General features: G+C 35.6%; 1 protein-coding gene across 1 annotated transcript; it reads left to right on the top strand.

The window, feature by feature from the left end:
• Window positions 1–2,029: 2,029 nt before the first annotated feature.
• On the top strand, window positions 2,030–4,465 carry LOC128161073 (uncharacterized protein K02A2.6-like). Its single transcript, XM_052824321.1, has 2 exons — window positions 2,030–2,972; window positions 3,075–4,465. Exons 1-2 carry the CDS (start codon window positions 2,030–2,032, stop codon window positions 4,463–4,465), a joined length of 2,334 nt encoding a protein of 777 aa, XP_052680281.1.
• Window positions 4,466–22,533: the final 18,068 nt, after the last annotated feature.

The following is a 22,533-nucleotide window of genomic DNA, read 5'->3' as shown; positions in this document are numbered from 1 at the left end:
ATTAAGATCCATTGGTTCATCGGGTCTGAACTTTTGTCGATGTCTGTTGGCAGTAATGAAAAACAAAGCTGGATTAGGCCGACTGTTCACTGGCTGGCGCAGGTCACACTTCTCATTTTCTCCTCAACAATGATCGTGGCGGGTTTGAAAATGATTTGTTTGGCTGCCTTCTTCATCTAAAAAAAATCATTTGATTATCAATATCGATTCACAATTAATATATAGAACATTACATTAAAATATAAACAGAGAATAAGTTAAATAACTACACTGAACATCTGATACCTGGACTCTGTGCAAGGTTTCAATTCCTTGTTTCCCTGCATGGTTGTGGTTATGAATCCCGTGCTCAAAGTTATCTCCTTTTTGAAAGACTAAGGCTCCACTGTCTAGTTTGGAATACTCGAAACACCACCAGGATGTCGTTGATTTCTGTGGGAAAATATAATGTTAAATTATTTAATTAGATTAACAATTTCAATTTGTATAATACAATTGAAAATGTTTTACTTGTAATCTAAATTATAAAAAATTCATAATGTTTGAACAAAATGCAAATCAGTTGCTCAACCAGTTATGCAACTGTGTCCTAAATGAAATAAATTAAAGTGAATTGTAAGTTGACTCTTTAGACATCACATTTGAAGAAATATTTTCTCCTGAAGTTCATTTGGCACCACATAGGATGTGTTGATCTGAAACGATTGATAATATGATATCTCATCTACCTCCATCATCTCTGTCCTCTATGCTGTGATAGAGAACCGGTTATTTTGTCCATGTCTTAATCTTGCTGTGGCTCTTGTGGGGTGACATCATCTAGGTCGGCTCGGATGGATGTCCTATAATTTTATGCAAGATTTTCAGTAAGTGTGGTGATAATAAGGTTAACAAGAGGCCAACTTAACATATTCGCTTGACTTACCGCTTAAACACCACGTGTGGATGTAGAGTAGATTTTATCAGATTTAGTACATTTTGTCACTCTTTGATAAGAATACAGTATGATGTTTTATTAGCATCAGCTTATGAAATGATTATACTCATTGTTGTGTATTTGACTATGTTCGTATTATTCCGGGATGCGTTAATCCGCACCAGTAATCCGGAATTTGTTCATGTTGGTTTTGAATGTTGCATTCATTAAAACATGGTTACAACGACAACACGTGTTATCATATTTCTCGCATAATTTAGCCACACGGAGACCTAACAACTGCGACGAGGGTGGGATCGCAGGCATTTTTTCTCGCTAATGACATAGACAACGCTCACAAGGTGCCTGCTTTAATCAGTTTAATTGGTCCTAAAACGTACACACTTTTGAAAAACTTAATTGCTCCAGCCAAAGCAACAGATAAAAACATTAAGGATCTCCTTAAGGCACTGCGTGAACGTTTGAGCCCAAAACCCTCGGTGATAGCCGAACGATTCCGATTTCACAAGCGCAACCAACGGCCTGATGAATCTGTACTGACATATATTGCCGAACTACGCAACTTGGCAACTCATTGCCAGTTTGAGGCAGCTTTAAACGACACATTACGCGACCGACTAGTAGTAGGTCTTCGTCAAGAGTCTATTCAAAAGAGACTACTTTCAGAGACTGACCTTAATCTGGAGAAAGCAATCAACTTAGCAGTTGCTATGGAAACAGCAGCGAGGGATGCAGCTGAAGAACAGGGGGTGAAACCTGAGACAGTGCACAAGATTAACACACAACCCAAACCGCGTCAACCTCAGCTATTCAACAAGAAACCTACAGTGAGAAACACTTCATCTTTTGCACGTCCAACAACCAAGAGAAACACATGCTACCGCTGTGATGGTGAACACCCAACCTCCCAGTGTCGACATATTAACTCCGTCTGTTCTTACTGTCAGAGGGATGGACACATTGAGCGAGCATGCATGAAGAAGAAGCGCAACAGAAACACGGGACGTAACACGGGAGGAATTTGATTCTGAGGAAGAACACTACCAGGTGGGTGAAGGAGAATCACTTTTACACATTACTAGTACCTTCCATATGAAGTCACATCATGAACCACCAATAACAGTGCACCCAGTTATTGAGGGCAAGGTCATAAAGGTGGAAGTTGACACAGGGACAGCTGTTTCAGTGATCTCAGAAAGTGATTACAGTGCAAACTTCAACACGGTTAATCTTGAACCATCCAGCGAAATACTGCGAGCTTATTCAGGAGACACAATCCAACCCTTGGGCAAGATAAAAGTGAATGTGAAACTCAACTCCCAAACTGCTAACCTTGACTTACTTGTTGTACCACATGGTGGACCAGCTTTACTCGGAAGAGACTGGCTTGGAAAGCTACAACTCAATTGGCAGGAGATCAAGACTTTGCGCGCAGTTAATTCAACTTACCAGTCAACACTGAAGGATCTACTTGACTCGCATGAGGATCTGTTCGCACCTGGGGTCGGGACCCTCAAACATATAAGTACAGTAACAGTGGACCCTGAAGCCAAACCGGTATTTATGAAGGCCAGAAACGTCCCATATTCCTTGAGGATGAAGGTTAAACAAGAACTTGAGAAACTACAGAGAGATGGAATTATTGAACAGGTGGCACACAGCAAGTGGGCTACCCCAATAGTCCCAGCCATCAAGAAGAATGGCAGTGTTCGGTTGTTTGGTGATTACAAAGTAACCGTCAATCCAGTAATGTGTGTGGACAAGTATCCTCTTCCCAAAATTGAGGACATATTCGCAACTCTTGCTGGGGGTAAGAAATTTTCAAAACTTGACCTGATGCAGGCCTACCACCACATGAAACTGGATGATGATTCACAGGATCTACTTGTTATCAACACCCATAAAGGGCTTTTTAAGTACAAGCGACTCCCATATGGCATCGCATCCGCTCCAGCTTTATGGCAACGAGCAATCGAGCAAGTACTACAGAATATACCATCAACACAAGTGATCATTGATGACATTATTGTTACCGGTCACAATGACGAGGATCACTTACAGAACTTAAAACTTGTCCTGGACCGTCTTCAGTCTTAAGGACTACATGTGAACCTTCAAAGGTTTGAATTTTTTCAAGCTAAAATCAGCTACGTTGGACATGAAATTGATGCTCATGGCATACACAAGTCACCTGACAAAATTAAGGCAGTAAAGGAAGTCCAATGCCCCAAGAATGTGTCACAGCTCAGATCATTCTTGGGTCTAGTGAACCACTATCACAGATTCATAGACAATCTGTCAAGTGTAGCAGGACCATTACATGAACTTCTCAACAAAGGAACCAAGTGGGAATGGAGCTCCAAGAGAGAAAGAGCTTTTAAAGAAATCAAGGAGTTGATTTGCTCCGACAAAGTTCTGTGCCATTACGATGCTAAACTACCCTTGAAACTAGCTGCAGATGCTTCGCCCTATAGAATCGGATCTGTACTTTCCCAAATGTTTCCTGATGGATCAGAAAGACCCATAGCATTTGCGTCACGCACATTGAACCAGGCAGAGAAGTCTTATTCACAAATAGACAAAGAAGCCCTTGCTCTGTATTGGGGTGTGAGGAAGTTCAATTCATACCTTTATGGTCATAAGTTCACTCTAGTGACAGACCACAAACCACTGCTTAGTATATTCAACCCGAAAAAATCCCTTCCTGTGATGACAGCGGCACGTCTTCAGCGCTATGCAGTATTCTTATCAGGATACCAGTATGACATTGAGTTTCGTGGAACAAAGTTACATGGTAATGCAGACGCACTTTCCCGTGTACCGCTACTCAGTGTCGATCAACCACAGGATGAGAAGGACCCTAATAATTTGTTTTACAACAAGCATTTTGATGACCTACCTGTAACATGTGTGCAGATTCGTAGAGAAACCCAACGTGACCAACTTCTTAGTCAAGTTTTGGATTATGTGGTAAGAGGACATTTTCCTCAGGGTTGTGATGACGAGCTAAAACCGTACTTCAATCGCAGAGATGAACTCAATGTTTATCAAGGATGTGTGACTTGGGGAAATCGTGTGATCATACCAAACATTTTACGTGAGAAAGTTATGACAGAACTTCATTCCGGCCACATTGGTATTGTCAAGATGGAGGCTGTAGCTAGATCCTATGTATGGTGGCCCAAGCTTGACGAAGCAATTGAGGGAATCTGCAAGGTTTGTTCTGGTTGTAGAAGTGTTCAGACCACACCTTCCGCTGCACCAGTGGAACCATGGAATTTCCCGCCAAAGGCATCGCATCGGTTACACATAGATTTTGCCGGCCCGTTCCAGAGCGCCATGTTTCTCATTGTTGTAGACGCGCATTCGAAATGGCCAGAGATTTTTGAAATGAAAAGCACCACAAATAATGCTACAATTAACACTTTACGGACATTGTTCGCACGTCAAGGGATACCTGTAGAGGTAGTGTCCGATAATGGACCTCAGTTCCGGTCAGAGGAATTCCTGCCAATTCATGGAATCTAACGCTATCCGACATATAACCTCCTCACCGTTCCATCCGCGGACGAATGGTCAAGCCGAGAGGTTTGTTCAGTCGTTTAAGAAGGCAATCAAATCAGCTTCAGGAGAGTCTGCATGTATTAACAGGAAACTTAACTCATTTCTTTGTAAGTACAGAATCACCCCACAAATGAATCACCTTCCATGTTGATGTATGGCCGAAATATTCGTACCCGTTTAGACATCATGAAACCAGACTTGGCTACTACAGTCCTCTGTAAACAATATGGTTCAAAGGCAAAACACTGCGGAAATGAGATTCGGGAGTTATCTGAGGGTGACCCAGTAAACACACGCGATTACCGCTGTAATGCAGATAAGTGGGCGAAAGGACAAATCCATTCTCGAACTGGACCCCTGTCTTACAAGGTGGACGTCAATGGAACGCTATGGAGAAGGCACGTTGACCAGATAGTTGGAACTTCAAAAAATCAAGCTTCTGAGCCAACTCCTGTGGACATCACTGCTGAAACTGCGTTTGAGTCATCCGTGAATGTACCATGTCCTCCTGACAGTAATAAGGAATGCGTGAAGGACACTGCGAGCAGTACACCAACACCACGTCGAAATCCACCGCGAGCCCGAAACAAACCTGACAAGTTGAACTTGTGATTTTGTTTGTAACTTGGCATAGTCATGTTAATTTACAAAGATGAACTAATGCTGAATGTTTGGTTATCCCGTAACATTTATAATTGTGTTTTATTGATTAGAACTAGTTTGTGCTATTACATTTTCACTTTTGTTAATATGGTAACTCTTTAACCAGTCAGGGAGGAGTGTTGTGTATTTGACTATGTTCGTATTATTCCGGGATGCGTTAATCCGCACCAGTGATCCAGAATTTGTTCATGTTGGTTTTGAATGTTGCATTCATTAAAACATGGTTATAACGACAACACGTGTTATCATATTTCTCACATAATTAAGCCACACGGAGACCTAACACTCATATTTATACACTTACTGTGCACTTGTCATGGAGTCATCTGTATTTCCGGTACTTTCCATCACTGGAGCCTGTAAGGCTAACATACACTCCTAACATCGCCAGTTTGGCATTCCCTCACCATACATGGCATCCGAATACATCTCCTCTGATATGCCTAAATTAAATTACAGACAAAATGATTCACTCAGTTATCAGAGTCACAATGATGCAAAACAATATAAAAAATTTGAAAATATGTCCATTATTCATAAACAATTTCAGAAACATATATATTATTTTAATTTAATAAACTTGAAAAATCAAATAATAAGTAAGGTTGCTTTTTTCCCTTAGATAATTGTATTCAGCGCGTCCATCTCATCCCGGTATGACAATAGTATTTTCCCCCTGCAGTAAAACACTCATATGACATCAATTTTCTTTTTTAATATTTGCATTATTGCTTATATTCAAGTTGACAGCTAGAGCCCGATTATATATAGTGTTGGTATCAGGAAAGTATCATAACACATAATGCTAAATAGCTTTCAATTATATTGAGTGTATGAAATTTATAGATAAATGAATTTGATAACAGTAATTTTTTTTACACATGTATGTTTCTGTTGAATAAAAGATAAATTTTAATTTACCGGGGGAATGGGTGTCCAGACGGTAGCAGGATGTTTAAGCCCCAAGATGTTTAGGCCCTTAATTGATAGGATTTTTAGACCCCAAGATGTTTAAGCACCCATTAAAGATGTATAACCAACATACACTTTTCCCTAATTATTACTAAACATTTTTTTTTTATTATTAATGAATACAATCTACAAATTATTAAATGTCTATATAGATATGAAAATTATTCTATTGTCAAATTTTTTTCTGATTCTGAACATATTTTTAAATAGAACCTTATTTAAAGCACCGGGTATTTATAAATGTTTTATATTTTGAACATCTTGGGGCCTAAACATCTAATTAGGTTGGGCCTAAACGTCTGTAATTCGTCCAGACCCAGCCTTAAGATTCATGCTGGCCTAACCAATTTCTGAATATTATGTACTATAGCATAGGATCCTGATAATTTTGCCTGGGACACGAAAAATAATTGTTTACAGGGACTTGACATATAAATCTGATTTTACTATACGAATTTAATAAGATTCCAAAGGGGGGGTGGGGGGGGGGGGTGGGGGTGGACATCAATATTCTTTCACCAGAGGTCACTGCTGGATATATACATCTCTGACCTTCTGTCAACAAGATTCTTGTATGTAGTTATTTTTTTATAAATATGATAAGAAATATTTGATTACCCCCCTCAAGTCGATTGTGCAGAAGTATCAAAACAATATCATGTGCTCGCCCTGATTGTTTTGATGTGATAAACTTTTTCTGAAGTGTTGACAAGAGTTATAAGGGAAGCTTGTGTAGCACGAACTCCGGTGAGAGAATAGGCAATCAGCTGCATAATTGAGGAGGGCGGGGGGGGGGGGGGGGGGTATTTTTGTTATAGTATTTACCAGTCTGTAAACTAATTTGTCACCATGATTCACTAAAATACCAGTATACATATAAAGTCTTTTGGGCTTTTCAACCACTTATATTACCTCTCCTTACCAAGATCAGTTATATTTAATACAAAATACAATGGTTTCATCATCATTCATTGATTTTAATTTTTATGTTCAAATCTGAGTTAATCCATGAAATTAGAGTAAGATGTTAATCAAGGCTAATTAATTGATTTCTCAAAACGGAGGAATTCGTTGATAGCACAAAAATATCAGTGCTAATGAATATTGATAAAACCAGTGTATTGAAATATTTTTTTTATCTGATCTGACAACAAACACAAACATAAATTCATCTATAAAACAATATTGATTATCTTTTTATTATTGTATAAACCTATTCACTTTCTCTTCCCTTTTTTCTGCGGACACATATATTGTTCATGGTTTTACATCACAAGCGCAAACAAAGAATTATAATTCAATCACACACACAAAAAAAAATTGTGGAAAATCCCAAATACTCTAATGTTAAAGAACATACAGATTCTTGGGTCGGGAATCCCAAAAGATTGCACATCGATTGCAAATCCATATTAAAATGAGACAGAAGCATTTTTAAAGCAGCATTGTTTCAATTTATTTCCGACGACTTCTAATAATAATTTTAGCTTTCTTTCACAGTGTTCTCGGGCATGTATCTCAAAAATAAGATGAGTTCCTTGGAAAGCCTGACGCTTTTTTGAAGGCCATTTATGAGAGCTTTTTCTGCATCAAATCCCCATATTTTTACTATGTCATCTTTAATTATCCAGAAAGTGTTCTTCCAAAGTATTCATAGTCAGCGATTTCTCGTTTGAGATGTATTATACAAGGACCAAGTAAAGGAGGGTGTCTGCCAGTGTCTCTAATGACAACCATTGGGTGTCTGTATGTGGTACAGGTAAGATAAAATCCTCCAAAATCGAATGTTGGATCTATGCCTTAAATGGAATCTGAATTGCAGCAAATTTTTTTTACATCAAGGAGTTGTTGTTCTGTTGCAAAGAAGCACCTAGTATGACTTTTCTTTCCTTTCAAACTTTCGTGCAAAGTTTCCCTCCACAGACATTTTTATAATTGCATCAAAATTAGTGGTACATTTTCCTCCACCAGTCTGGTATTTTCTAGGGTTGCTTCTATTGATGTTGTAAATTTGAGTTCTGTCTCTTGGTATATCTGATGGGGATTTGAAATCAAGAGATCCTCCTTTCTCACTGAACAAATCTGCAACAACTTTTTTCGGCTGCATATATACAATTTTTTTCTTCATTTCTGCAATTGTGCTTGGTTTCTGTCTGATGAAAGGATTATCTTTCTTTGAATTTCCATGTAGAAAAATTTACAGGACAGGTACATTTCCATCTTGGAAATAACACTGTATAATTATATATCTGGTGTTGTGTCCTTTAGAGTCCTTCATTGTGTACACAACTTTGTGAAAGTTTGGTGTTCCGGTATGTATGTAAACTTTTTCTGAGTTGAAATTCATATGTCTGCTGCACATGTCTGCTGGACTGATAACTCTTTCTGTCTTTTTTATGTACAAGTTTGATCCTGACGGCCTTATCCAGAGTCCATTATCATCCACAGGCAAATCTAAAAATCTTCTTAATTTATCAGTATCAACTAAAAATGTGGCATTCTCTTTACACTGTAAAGGAACAGTTTGACATACATACTGAGTATAGTGATCTACTTTAAAAAAGAACATCGATAACTTCTGCAGCTCCATATCCACCAATTTTTCTGGAGAATATCGGAAAAGCTTTGAAGAATTCTGTTAAATTTTCTTCATCAGATGACAAAGGCCCAAATAATCCAAAACACTTCCCACATTTTGCTCTTCACGACTAATGGTCTCAACTTCGGTTCCTGTTATTTCTTTAGAAAAATCTCCAATATTTTCTTCTTCAGCCAGACAAATGACAGTTTTGTAACTCCTAATGAAATGTTTTTCGTTGTTTCTTTCCATTTTTCCCCTTTGGACTCTCTTTCTCTCCTGTTTTCTATAATTTGCGTTTTGTTAATTTAGGTAGGTCATCCCTTAAAAATTGAAATGATAAAATTAGTCAGAAAATACATTATACAACTGTAAGTATTGATAAAACAAAAGGAAATTTTCCAGCAAGTCAAAACTTGAACTGTCCTAATTGGGCTAATATCACTGCACGGCTAATTTTAAATGGGACAAATTTGAATTAAATGAACTAAAATATATAATTGAATCATAAAAAGAGAGGTGACCTAGACCTGTAACCACCACTAAACACAAAACTAGATTACTTCACCATTGGTTGTTTCTGAATCGATTAACCATTAATAGGAGGGCACAGTGGTGCATTGAAATTGCAATGGGGTTAGGGTTGTGGTCTCAATTCAGAATGGTGAATCTACAGAGGGCTTTTTACCGGCACTGGCATAACTCATTTAATGTGCTTTAGTCATTCTTTATTTCCTGTAATTTCAATTTTGATGTGAAAATAAGAAATCAGTAGAACCACTGGCACTGTTTGGTAGCAATCATATCTAGAACTTTAAAAGTAAAATTATTGACACACAACAACCAATGGCAAACGGTCACCTGTGGGACTCAGGTTGAATAAAAACAGAAAAATTGACCAAATTGTGACCATGCCCCTTTATGGACGCTTAAATAAAACACAATTGTTGTATTGTTGGAATAAAAATTGTCTATAAAAAAAATGAAACTACTCTTTTGCATCATAAGCTGGGTCAGGTAAGTCCAGAGTGTCAAGACTGGATGCTAAGTTTCCTCTCCCTGCTACAAATGCATTCTGAAATATGACCATAATCATTTAATAAATCATACTATATAAAATTGTTTACTCTTATTATTGAAATGTGGCAACATGTGTTTGTTTTAAATTGCAGATTACTGACAGATTATATTTTTTTCCCCAAAAAAAAATAATGATGATTTTTTCTAAATCAACTTAAACTCATTCCAAATTAGTAAACATAATTTTAAAAATAAAATATTAACCAGAATGAGTACCAATATAAGCAGACAAATAAAAAGGTAACCAAAAAAAAAACTTACCAAAAGGGTACCATAGACATCACTGTCTATTGAATCACTGTCCCCACACTAGAATATAGAAAAGCAGATTTATTATACCATACAACAAAAATAGTGTATTTAAGTTGGTATGGGACACATCTCCATGTTGAAAATATGTAAAAGATGAAAGTATTCTAATTATAATGTAATTTTATCCATATGGTGTACCATACCACCTTTATGTAATGTTTGTGACTGGGGCATTGATTTATTTATACCGGTACATATTATTTTGTTCACAATTCTCAAGTCTTTTTTTTTTAAGGCCAATAGCAACCAAAGCTAAATCTACAATTAACATCACTTCAAAATACCAAACCTATGAGGAAATGTTACAAAATTAAAACAAAAAAAAGTTTCAATAAAGGATTTTCATCCATGTACATACAGATTTAGTGAGTATCCAAGCTAAAATTAGGGTATTTACATCTGAAATAGTGATTTTTCATGACAATACGAGTTTTTGATATATAGTCCATAATAAGCTCTAAACATTTCAAATTTCTACGTATTGCAGTATTTTACTGAAATCAAGCAGGACAAGACCAAATTGAAAGGGGGTTTTGATGGTTTGAAAACATGTACCATTTCTCCAAAACCCATATACATATAGGTTACATTAATAAAACATAAAAATTAACTTTGGACAGCCTAATGAAATTTAATCCATGTTTCCAACTTGTTATTTAACTTTAAAAGGTCAAAGTTCATGTTCAAAACAGTCATTTAGATAAACAGTAAGATATACCGCCCGGTAATCAATATCAAGAATAAGCTCACAATTCTCTGTTATGTACTGTACATAAAGCCGTAATTTACCGTTATCAAGAGACACATGGTTTCTGTGTCAAGACAAGGCGTACACTCGTAAAAACGGAATACACATTCCATAAATTAATAATATCATACTATCCGTAGTATCGGAAACAGTGGCATATTAATTGATAAAAATATATTTTATGTACACCGTATAAATACAGGAACCAGATATTGGTAGAGGGCTAAACCAATTTCATAACATTATCCCCCTTCTTTCAGAACATTTGTCCTCAAATGAAACACAGGAAAAATTGTAAAGGAATGGATACTTCATTACTGGATTGATTCAACAAGAAAACAAGGACAAGGTAGGCACATATAACAAATAAATTATGCAAACATCAACAATAACAATAGATTCAACGAATCAATTTAGTATAACTTTATATCACTTTCTAATCAATTGGATTATAGAACAACAAACGTAAATGCAATTCATAAAGTATAATCAGTAGATGCACATATATTTAAATAAACAAGACACACAAGATCATATAATGGTCAGTCCGTGGCATCACAATTCTCAGTTCACTTCTCTGCAGAAAGAAGTGTAATTTTCATTTGCAGCAGTACCCCCAAATGTCTGAAGTTAAAGAAATCAGCTTCCATCTGCAGTGATTTCAGGAGCTGAGGGTCCTTTGGTAGCTGAATCATTAGCAGATCAGCACCATTTTGCAAATAACTTAGAATAAATGAAAACAACTTGGGATCACGATCAACAAAATAGGAGTGCCTTCATTGGTGAGGAAGGCATCACCGTATGTGTGGTTAGGAGCTGGGATCTGTTTATAGGGTCGAAACACTGGTTTCAAATTTAGTACCTCCCACATTTAAATAAATCCTTTGCTGCTGAGAAAACATAAACCCTTTCAAACGGATTTCCTGGACTGGTGTAGGGTAGTACGCAGGACTGGTTATCTCATTCACCTTATACTGGTCTTTCTGAGTGGTTCTGAAAACATCACTGGGGTCTGCATGAATGGTGGTGATGACACAGGTGACATTGCTGATGATGATGATGGTGACAAAGAGGATGATGGTGGAGCAGGCTTTTGGGTGGAGCAGATTTTCATGGTCAATTATAATGGCTTAGGTGATTTAGTAGCAGGAGGTGGCTCAGAGATGAGTTGAGAGGGTTGGTGGTGTTGGTTAACAGGTTTCATTGATTAAGTCTTGCAAAATTTGAACTAGGATTTCAGGGAAATTGGTGAGACTAGTTCCGTCAGATGGAGATATGCGAGAGGTTCCCGATCTGTCATGGTGGTGATAATCTCCCGTATAATTGATGCAGAGGGTCTAGGCAATTTTAGAGGTTTCGGAATTGATAAGATGATAATGGGTGTTTGATTCTCCTGTGGGATTTACTTCTGTTCTCCTTGCATCTCTGCGTCTTAGCAGCAGGAGTAATGGAAATCAACCTGGGGACTCTGTTCACCAGGAGGGGCACTTCTTAAAATTGTCGAACTCGGCAGCAGCATCTGGAGAGGACATTCCAGTTTTTCTATTAACCACCCCAAAGGCAGCAGAGGCACACGTCTGACGGTGGTTGTCAGGGCGGTCAAAACCTTGCACTGGCTGCATTTATTTGTATCCAAAGCCACTGTGCTGTTCCACCATGTGTCGTTCACACTGGAAGCACTTTTCAAACTTTAAGTCAGTACAAATCCAACATTGGTATATGCAGATGTTCTAAAAGGAACATGTAAGTTTTATTATGACTTCATAATATTCAGATAGAATAGCAAATTTTAATATGATACAGTGATACATGTGATGCCCAACAACAGGGTAATAATAATTCATCATAGACTTTGGTGTTTTTCAGGGAAGGAGACTGGACAATGGGCGATTAAACACATAAAGATTAGCTGAAAATGGGCTTAAACCAGTCATGAATATTTTCTACAAGGTAAGGTTTTAATCTGTCATGGTGTACAACCTTTCGTTTCGATTGGGGGGACCTTTGAATCTTAAAGAGAATATCATTTATTTTGTGGGTGACTGTAAAGGGGCCAACCCAGGGTCGATGGAGTTTTGGACACTTCCCTTTTGTTCTGGTAAGGTTATATAACTACACCGAATCCCCTGATTTTATATTGTGTTCATTACTTTGGCAGTCATATCGCATATTCGTATTTTTGAAGGAAAGGTTTAAATTTTGTCTGTCCCAGTCATAAATTTTGTTTAATTTGAGTTTAAGTCCCACTACATAATCAGTTGCATACTCATCGTTGATATTGGATTCTGGTTTCCCTAATATAGAGTCAATGGGCAAGGTTGGTTGTTTGGCGAACTATATTTGGCAAGGAGGAAAACCTGTTGACTCGTGTTCTGATGAACGATAGGGCAACATGAATAAGAGTATATACTCTTCCCAGTCGTTCTGATTATCTGAAGCAAATGATGTCGACATGTTTTCTATAGTTCTGTTTGCCCTTTCGACCAAACCATTCGATTGGAGTCGCAATGGGGTCGTACGTGTTTTTGTAATTCCAAGTAATTTGCAAAGTTCACGAAAGATAACAGACTCAAAGTTTGAACCTTGGATAGAGTGTAAAGAAAGGGGAACACCAAAAATGGAAACAATTCTTTCTACACGTTTCTTTGAAATGAGGATTTTGCTCTTGTTATTGTTGTAGAGTCACTGTCCTTCACTAGATTCTTCACATAAAACCCCTTTTCTTTCATTTTATGTAACATTTCCACTGCCATGTCTGATTCCATTGACTTTGAGGACCCACTCCAATTCCTTCTACAATCATGGTCTTTCCCATTTTTTTTGTCACATTGTTTACATTTTTTAACAGTGAATAGCATACGAAACGACTTGTCCAGTTGATGCCCCTATTATACTTCCATGGCCTACAAATTAAAATGTTTTAAGTTGAAGCTGATACTATACATAACAATACTTATGGTTAAAAAATATTATATTGTACGACTGTACATCTTATTAATATATTATAACAAAGGAACTAATCTGTATTGCAGAATGTATGAAATAGGATAATATGCAAAAATTTGGAGAGGGAAAGCAAGCATAAACATAAAGATAATGTCTTTTATTTTGGCCAAATAGTTTTTTAAAGAAATTGTTTATAGATTTTCTCTATATATTCCTGTATAAAAATTTATGCCCCAATTGTGGCCCCACCCTACCCCTGGGGACCATGATTTGAACAAATTTGAATCTACACTACCTGAGGATGCTTCCATTTTAATTTGAGCTTTTCTGGCTTAATAGTTTTTGAGAAGACGATTTTTAAAGATGTTCTCTATATATTCCTATGTAAAAATCCATTCCCCCATTGTGGCCCCACCATACCACCAGGGACTATGATTTAAACAATCGTGAATCTACACTACCCGTGGATTCTTCCACTTTTATTTGAGCTTTTCTGGCCTAATAGTTTTTGAGAAGACTATTTTGTTGTTCTCCTAAATATCCCATTTCCACGATGTGTCTTCCATGTGTTCCGTCATCTTTGTCAGAAGTGACACTGTCATTGTCATCAGATTCACATGCCGAAATTGTTTCAGAATAAGAGTCTGATGGATTATAAGTGTCAACATCTATCGAAAGTGTGTCTGGTGGTCCACCAATATCTGTTTTAAAGTTTATAAAAAATGATTAAAAGAGAAACAGAAAAGCTAATATTAAATACATATATCTATAAACAACACGTGAAGTTGTATTTGCTAAGGTATTATTAAGTAATCATTTACAATTAACAGCAGTAAAGAAAAAAATTATGAGTTCATGTATTTTGTCTATGAATAAATCACACAAAGTTATATGTGCTATAGTTTTAACATCTGTATCTCTTTTAAATGTAGGCTTGGTGGCGAGTGAAAAAAATGTTCCATAGCATAAAAAACACATTTTTCATAAGAATACGAAATGTATACATACCTGACCGTATATGAATGATAATGATGTACATGCTGTACTTTGCTAGTATCTGTAGACTTTGGCAATTTCTTAAATTTTCCTTCTTCGTCTCGTAAAAGACTCATCTTTTGTAATTTTTAAGCTTTTTATATTACAGCCATTTCTCTATCTTTCAAACGTTTGAACGACTTGGTTAATTTTTTATCTTCTATATTAAAGAGCTTTTTAAGCGGTGTTTTCGATTCGATTTTGTACCTATTGGAAGGTAAACAATACTTCAAACGGAAATACGTCATAAAAATGGAAGTGTCCCATACCACCTTAACACTATATTGCCCCCCCCCCCCCCCATGTCCTGAACCTCTGACCCAAGGGCCATGAATTTCACAATTTAGGTAGAGGAGTTAGTGGACATCATAACCATGTATTCAGTTTTTTGCCGACATGTGTGGGAATTAAGATGACGATTTTTTAAGATTTAATACATTTTAAAGCTGACATGAATTCATAAATACGCGTTATTTCCCTTTTATCTCCGACTACCACCATATTAGATGTCGATTTCTATTGTTCTGCTCATCGCTACACACCCCTATATAAGGCCGAGAGCACTATTCATGCTTCACCGCATTCAGGAATTTCATACACCCGAACACGTTACCTTGGACGAAAAGACGTGTATCACGTGTTTTGAAGAAAAATGAAATGACAACCACTGCACTGGCAAGATATATCCAATAAACGACGAAACAAAACAGACTGAAATCCAGGCGCAGGTACTTATAAAATTCCTCGATCATTGTGGGCCGTTTTCCTGTGTATACTATAACATCGCACATGCGCAAACCACGCACTGTGGCAGATCGAGCAATGTCAATGATTGCATGAATTTTAGAAATGGAGCGTTTTTGTATGGAACGGTTGTTACTTTCTTGGATTTACTGTGATAATCATTTATCTACTGTTGGATGTAGTGCCACCGGGGTTTTCAAAAAGTTGCAGACGTTATTCACTCTGTATGAACGACACACGTGTTCGATGTGCATACGAAGTAAAGAAGCACTGTCTGTGCAAAATAATAAAGTAAACCTGGAAAATCCTTTCAAAGAATAAATATATTTTGTATTTCATTGATTGTTGTTTTCTTTATTCTTTACTTTAAACATTTTACTACAATATGTAGTTCATGCATTTAGAAGTCCGTGCAGCCTGAATGCCTCGATCGGAAAACAACCGACCGTAACTTTCTCAACCGGTATATATACCCCAGTGGCAGTAGAAGAGCGATCGAAACTAATATGGCGACCAAATGCTTTTATGAATTCATGTCAGCTTTAACTAGATGGCCATATTAGCCCCTACCTAGGGCCTGAACCCCTCATTCATGTCCAATACATATTTCGTTTTCGATATCTTCATCATTGCGATGTATTCAATATTGATACGATTTCGATTTTAGATAATATTGATATTTCTTTGTCGTTAACATCGTCGACATCGCAACGCCAACAATGTTGAACCGATATCGAATATACATCGTTAACATTGCCGATATTTTTTTGCCGTTTACATCCGCAACGTTGACGATGTTGAACTGATATAACGTTTACATTGTCACCATTGCCGTCATTTCTTTGTTGTTAACATCGTCGACATTGCAATGTTGACGATGTTGAACCAATATCGAATTTACATTGTCTACATCGCGAGTAGAAATATACTATAAGACATATAGAATATCACCTTGTTGGTCATCATTACGATATTGACAATTTCGACGATGTAAACAGGATATAAGAGGTACGATGTAGACACGATGTTAACTCGATGTCGACTCGATGTTGGTCAACATTGCGATATCGACAATGTCGACGATGTAAACATGATATAAGAGGTACGATGTTGACTCGATGTCGTTCAACATTGCCATGTCGACGATGTAAACAGGAAAGAAGGAACACAATGTCGACGATCTAAACAGGAAAGAAGGAACACGATGTCGATTCGATGTTGGTCAACATTGTGATAACGACAATGTCGACGATGTAAACAGGATATAAGAGGTACGATGTAGACACAATGTCTACACGATGTCGATCAACTTTGCAATGTCGACAGTGTAAAACGGTTATAGGAGGTACGATGTAGACACGAAGTTTACACGATGTTGATCAATACTGCAATGTCGACGGTGTAAACAGTAAAGAAGGCACACGATGTATACACGATATTGACTCGATGTCGATCAACATTGCCATATCGACTTTGTATACAGGACTCAATGTTGGTCAACATTACACTGTTGTTTTGATCTCGTCCCTGGTATCAGCCCGAGCGGTTGGTATTGGCCCGCGTCCTTTGGGCTTGGGCTCTTACCGCCCACTTCTACTAACCGCTCTTGCTGATACCAGGGCCAAGATCAAACCAACAGTGTGATATTTTATATAGATCTTATGATTTATTAGTAGACCATCGAGCCTTCTGAACAGTGATGCGTACTTTAAAAGCTTAAAAGTCAGTCCATACCTCTGTAAATAGATAGAGGCTAAAGTGCATGGACTAAATGCCTCAACGAAAATCTAATAGATATTGACTAAAGTACAATTGTTTTAGAGATAGCGTATGTACTTTGCTGATTTCTATTAAATCTTCGCTATGATAACAGCCTGACAAAATAATTTCCAATTATTTAAACAGTATTGGTTTTAAAGTCATCATTTTTTTTCACTGCTCAAATTCAAGACACAAATTTGGATGACCGAGAATCGAGAGATAGTTAAGTTTTATTTTTGATATGTTTGTATGCCCTTCATCAACTAAAAAAAAAGAAAGGTTCAATTCTATTTTATATTTCAAAACAAGACAACGCAAAATAGAGAGTCTTATTAGAATAAAAATGCATACGAAATCACAATTATTCTGTTTTGAAAACAAATACCACAAATAAAGTAAGATTTTGAAAACAAATTATGTTGTATTAAGTATATGTTTATTTGTTTGATGGGCAATTTGGTAATTTATTGGTTAAACATATTTGTGGTACTTTAGACAAGTTTTATTAAAATCAGATTTATTTTGAAGATTTTAAAATCTGCCAAAAAAATATGAAGGGGTTTAATTGGCGTCCTCTCTACAACCAATCCCCCTTAATGTTGAATGATGAAACGTTTTTGTGGAAATACAATACCGCTTATCTCAAAATTCGATGTACAAACAAAATTAGTTTTTTGATTTAAAAACACATCATATTCGTAGGTTTCCTCGATAAGATGTAATTATGATTAAGCCCTGTATTTATATATAAGTAACGATTGTGCAGTTTAACATTAAATGTAGTAACAGAGGGGAGTGGTCTAGCTGCATATATTCAATACAGAGGTGGGTAGAATTTTGTGTAAAAGATCAGGTAGCTGGGGATTTGAATGATCTACCAAAATGTTTAAAACATTGAATGATCTACCAAAATGTTGAAAACATTAAATGCCTATCTTTTTCATGGAAAAGGAAAATGTTAGCTTTATAAAAAGACTCGCCCCCTTTAAGTTAATACATTTTTGTATAGAACTGATTTTATTGAAATCATAATTCACTTTAAATTCTATAAATTATCTATTTTTTTACATATAATTAACTATTTGTTCCTAATTAGTATTTATGTTAATTAAATTGTGGTGCATTAGGTGACTGATGGAATTTGCAGTTTGTGTCTTTGGATATTTGTACAAGTACTTGCTTACAATGTGTTGGCATTTGATTTGATTTGCACTTCAACTAAACTAAATGATAGACTATAGTTTACATGTAGTTAATAAGAATTCAATACACGTAGGTCATTAAATCAACTATATGGCCAACACGTGGAATCAATGATAAGTAAAATAACAAGAATTGTATGGTTGTTTGCAAAGTTTTCTACTTTTTTGTGTTTTAATCCGCGCCTTGTACATTTTTAGAAATTCTGACAGTAAACTAAATGTACAGGCAATTTATTTTTTGAATCACTTTCAATTTCTTATTGTTCCTCGTCTATTTTGTTATGCCATTCCATTCCTCTAAAGTCGAACACTTTTCTAGTTTCATGAAACAATGTTTGATAGTCTGTCGGTCGTATTAAAAGAGAAAACACCGCTTTACCAAAATGTTTCATCTGCTTGCGTCACAGTATCTCTCGCTTTTTTTAACACGTATGCCGTCCCCCGTTTATTCCTTTATTCTGTTGGCTTAAGGCCTGTACTTGCACGTGCGGGGCTATCTTCCCTAAAAAGGCTAAATAAATATATCTAACCTACTGATTTTTCACGTCTTTTTCTTAATGCCTCTTAATTGCCCATACTCTTTTAGTAACAGTTTCGAAGATTCTATATTCTGTCATCCTATTCTACAGATGAAACGTTCTAGCCAAAAAAAACCAACATTTTATTGGATAAATTTTAAGGATCATCTGAAAAAACGCCTCCTTGATGCGTTCATTTAAAAATAACTAGTTCTCTGTTTCCCGACCTATCTTTCACTTTTCGTAGTTTTACTACCCACGTTTCATTATATTTGTCTTCCCTTCAAAAGCACGGCATTTTTCTCTTTCTCAGTAAATTACAAGGCGCTAACTGACGCGGAGAAACGACTGCAGTTTGCTACGATTTTAAATGGGAATATTTATGACGACCTGAGTTGTTTAAACATCACTCCAGTCACCAAGTAATTAAAAATCAATTTCAATCAAATTCAATTTAACTCTAGCCTATAGCGTGACTTGGTTCTGTTTAAAAAACAAAAAAAGATCATCATATGAAGATAAATCTACGCTCAAATCCTCAAGACTATCAAGGATTTCTTTTAATCTGCGAAGTGCATCCTTCAGGACAATTTTTTTCTTAGCATGATCATTCTTTTTATTAAGGCTAAAATGAAAGATTTCCGGTCGTCTGGTGTAACTCATCAGAAAATCTTACTATTACTAAGAAATAAATGAATTATGGCCATTCTGAGTTCTAGTGTCTTTCCAATTGTAAAAACCTTAGGTACCACTAGCCTGTAAGTTATCAATTCCTTGACAAGCCATGCCATGCGTTTAGGATTGCTAGCAGTAGACTCTTAGAGAGATTCCTTCGGTGATGTCACAAGGTGTGTGTTCTTATCATACAAATATGACAAACGGGTAACAAATCAATGTTTCGGTCATTTTATACTGATAATATATGGATAATTAGACAAGAAATTGACACATCATTTTACAGCAAATCTGTTTAATCCAATACTAGCATGACGCCATCGTTTTTTCGAGATTCTGAAATATATTCAATATCTATTAAAATGCAAATTTTGCATTCCTCCTCTGTCGCTTAAATGTGAAAATGAAATATTATGATAAGATTGAAGGGTCTTTATGTCAATATTCTATTTGTGACGTACTTAATTTACAACATAAGAAACGATAATTTAACCTTTTGTTCTTAATTAATGGGATCATCAACTTTTACAATTGTCAGATTTTCTGATTAAGAAATTTAATGAAAATATAACCTGATTGGAATCGCACTAGTCTACATACATGTACAAACGTACGTTCTCTACTTAAAAACTATGTCAAGTTTTCATTATAATAACATTTCTTTTTCTGTTAATTTTTTCGTCTAATAATATGTGAAGGTTCCTTCGTGAACTTCACATCAATCATGATCGAAAGCTTGGATTTGTTTTTATGAATCGCTTTAACTCTAAAACCATGCTTTAAAATGCATGAATTCCAAGAGTTAGTTTAAAACTGAGGAGAAAAAAAACCCGAAAGGCTTTCATCCAAATTATTCACATAGCCGAAACTTAAAAAAAGCCCATTTAAATCTTGGTCAACAATTTAAACTAATTAGCGATTTAATTAGCCTTCTATGTTAATCATGCATTAATTAATAAATCAACATAACAAATTGAATTGTTTTCTCTTTCATGTCACTTTATGTTAATTTTGTTAATAAAAATTTGAATTTTGTGTTAGTTTGAAACCTTGCAAATTTGAAAATTATTTTATCTTAATTGATCTAAAACCAATGGGTCCATAACGCGTCCTTAAAAGCAATATAAGCTGCAATTTTCATGCTGAGATTTTTTTGGGGGGGGGAAATGTTATTTTCTACTTAAATACCAAAAAATATATTTATATTTTATTTAAATTTCTATTTGCCTTATTTTTGTTGGAAAAGCCGATAAGAAACCTTCAATGAAGCAAGATTGAATTATTGTTGTCCTGTACAAAAATTTAATTGTAATATATTCTGTAGAAGAGAAATCTTTCTTCTGACAAAAATTAATGGTTTTTTCAATTTTTTTAAAACGTAAACGTTTAAGTTACAAGCAGACTTAGCATACTAGCATGTTTTTGCAGCAAAATAAAATTATGAAAAAAAATACAGCTCATATTGCTTTAAATCACTTTGTAATTTATAAAACAGTGTCCAAATTTAATATCGTGCTGAATGGTAAAAGTTGACGGTTAAATATATACACTGATTTTAATTTGTAATATAGGAATAACGACTGTTTTTATTTCGTTATTATTTTACATTATATATGACCGGATAACTTATGAGAGAATTAATGTTTGCAGTCTTAAAAAATCTTTATTTATGAAAATGAAGAGTCCCGTGAAATCTGAACACTAGTTTTGGAGTTATGTAGCGAACATTTAGGCAGACTGTTTTGAAAATTAATATATGTTCACATTCAAAATTAGAAGAAAGTGTTTAGTTAACTCTGTCAGTAATTATTAATTCACAAGAATGTTCTTGTCAAGAACCTATCATAAAATTGCTGCTTAGTAGTAAAGTAACAGGTGCATATATGTCATCAACATTCAAGGTCATTTTTTATCGCAGGGATTTTATGTATACCGGTTTATTTACGTTTTCCAATGTCTTTGTGAAAACGCTACGAATTGATTTTGTAATGTATAATCCAATATATTTCAGCATTGCCTATTTTAATGACTATTTTAATTATAAAATTTCTGTAAACTATATAAATAAGAAGTAAGGATTTATTCTTTGAATATTATGAGGTGATCATAATCCGTCGGGGGTGATGCAGTCCATCATCAAAAATGATAATGATTTCCTTATTCCTTAAATATTCATGTCATAAGACAAGGAGGACATTTTTGAATATGCGTTGATGAAAACTCTTGAATTTGTTAATAATAAGACGAATTTTATTAGGAAGGACATGCAGTCAATATAATGTCATTTTTTGTGACGAAATGGGTCATTTTACATGTACGTTTACACATCCACACATGAACGTTTAACTCAATTGAGTCATTAAGGTGTGATCCTCTGATGTAAAATTAAAAAAATATAAACATTTTCAAAAAAGGAATCAACTCCTTGTTTTGGTAAAAGGACAGAAAAATCAGACATTTGATTTTTGTTAAAATATGTCTTGATCATCAAAGGTCGATTTAATAAATAAACTGATCTTACTTCAACGTAAACATTCATTAATCAACGCAACGTGTTTAATGATTTCAGAGTAAATAAATCATTTTTATATGAAAACACCCATCATGTAATCAATCCAATAGTTTTCAATATACGTACAAAATAAGTTCAGTTGTCTGTCGTTTCACACGAAAATTTGAAACCCTGCCACAGCCCTTCACCGTAAAATGTCAATGATATGCTAAGTACTTTTCAGAACCCAAACATTACATAAACTTTCAGGTTTATATGAACTATAAATTGCTTTTATTTTAAACAG

Source organism: Crassostrea angulata, chromosome 8 (genome assembly GCF_025612915.1).
Source record: "Crassostrea angulata isolate pt1a10 chromosome 8, ASM2561291v2, whole genome shotgun sequence".
Taxonomy (NCBI): domain Eukaryota; kingdom Metazoa; phylum Mollusca; class Bivalvia; order Ostreida; family Ostreidae; genus Magallana; species Magallana angulata.
Note: the sequence above shows the minus strand (reverse complement) of the source record. Positions and strands in the feature narration are given on the sequence as shown.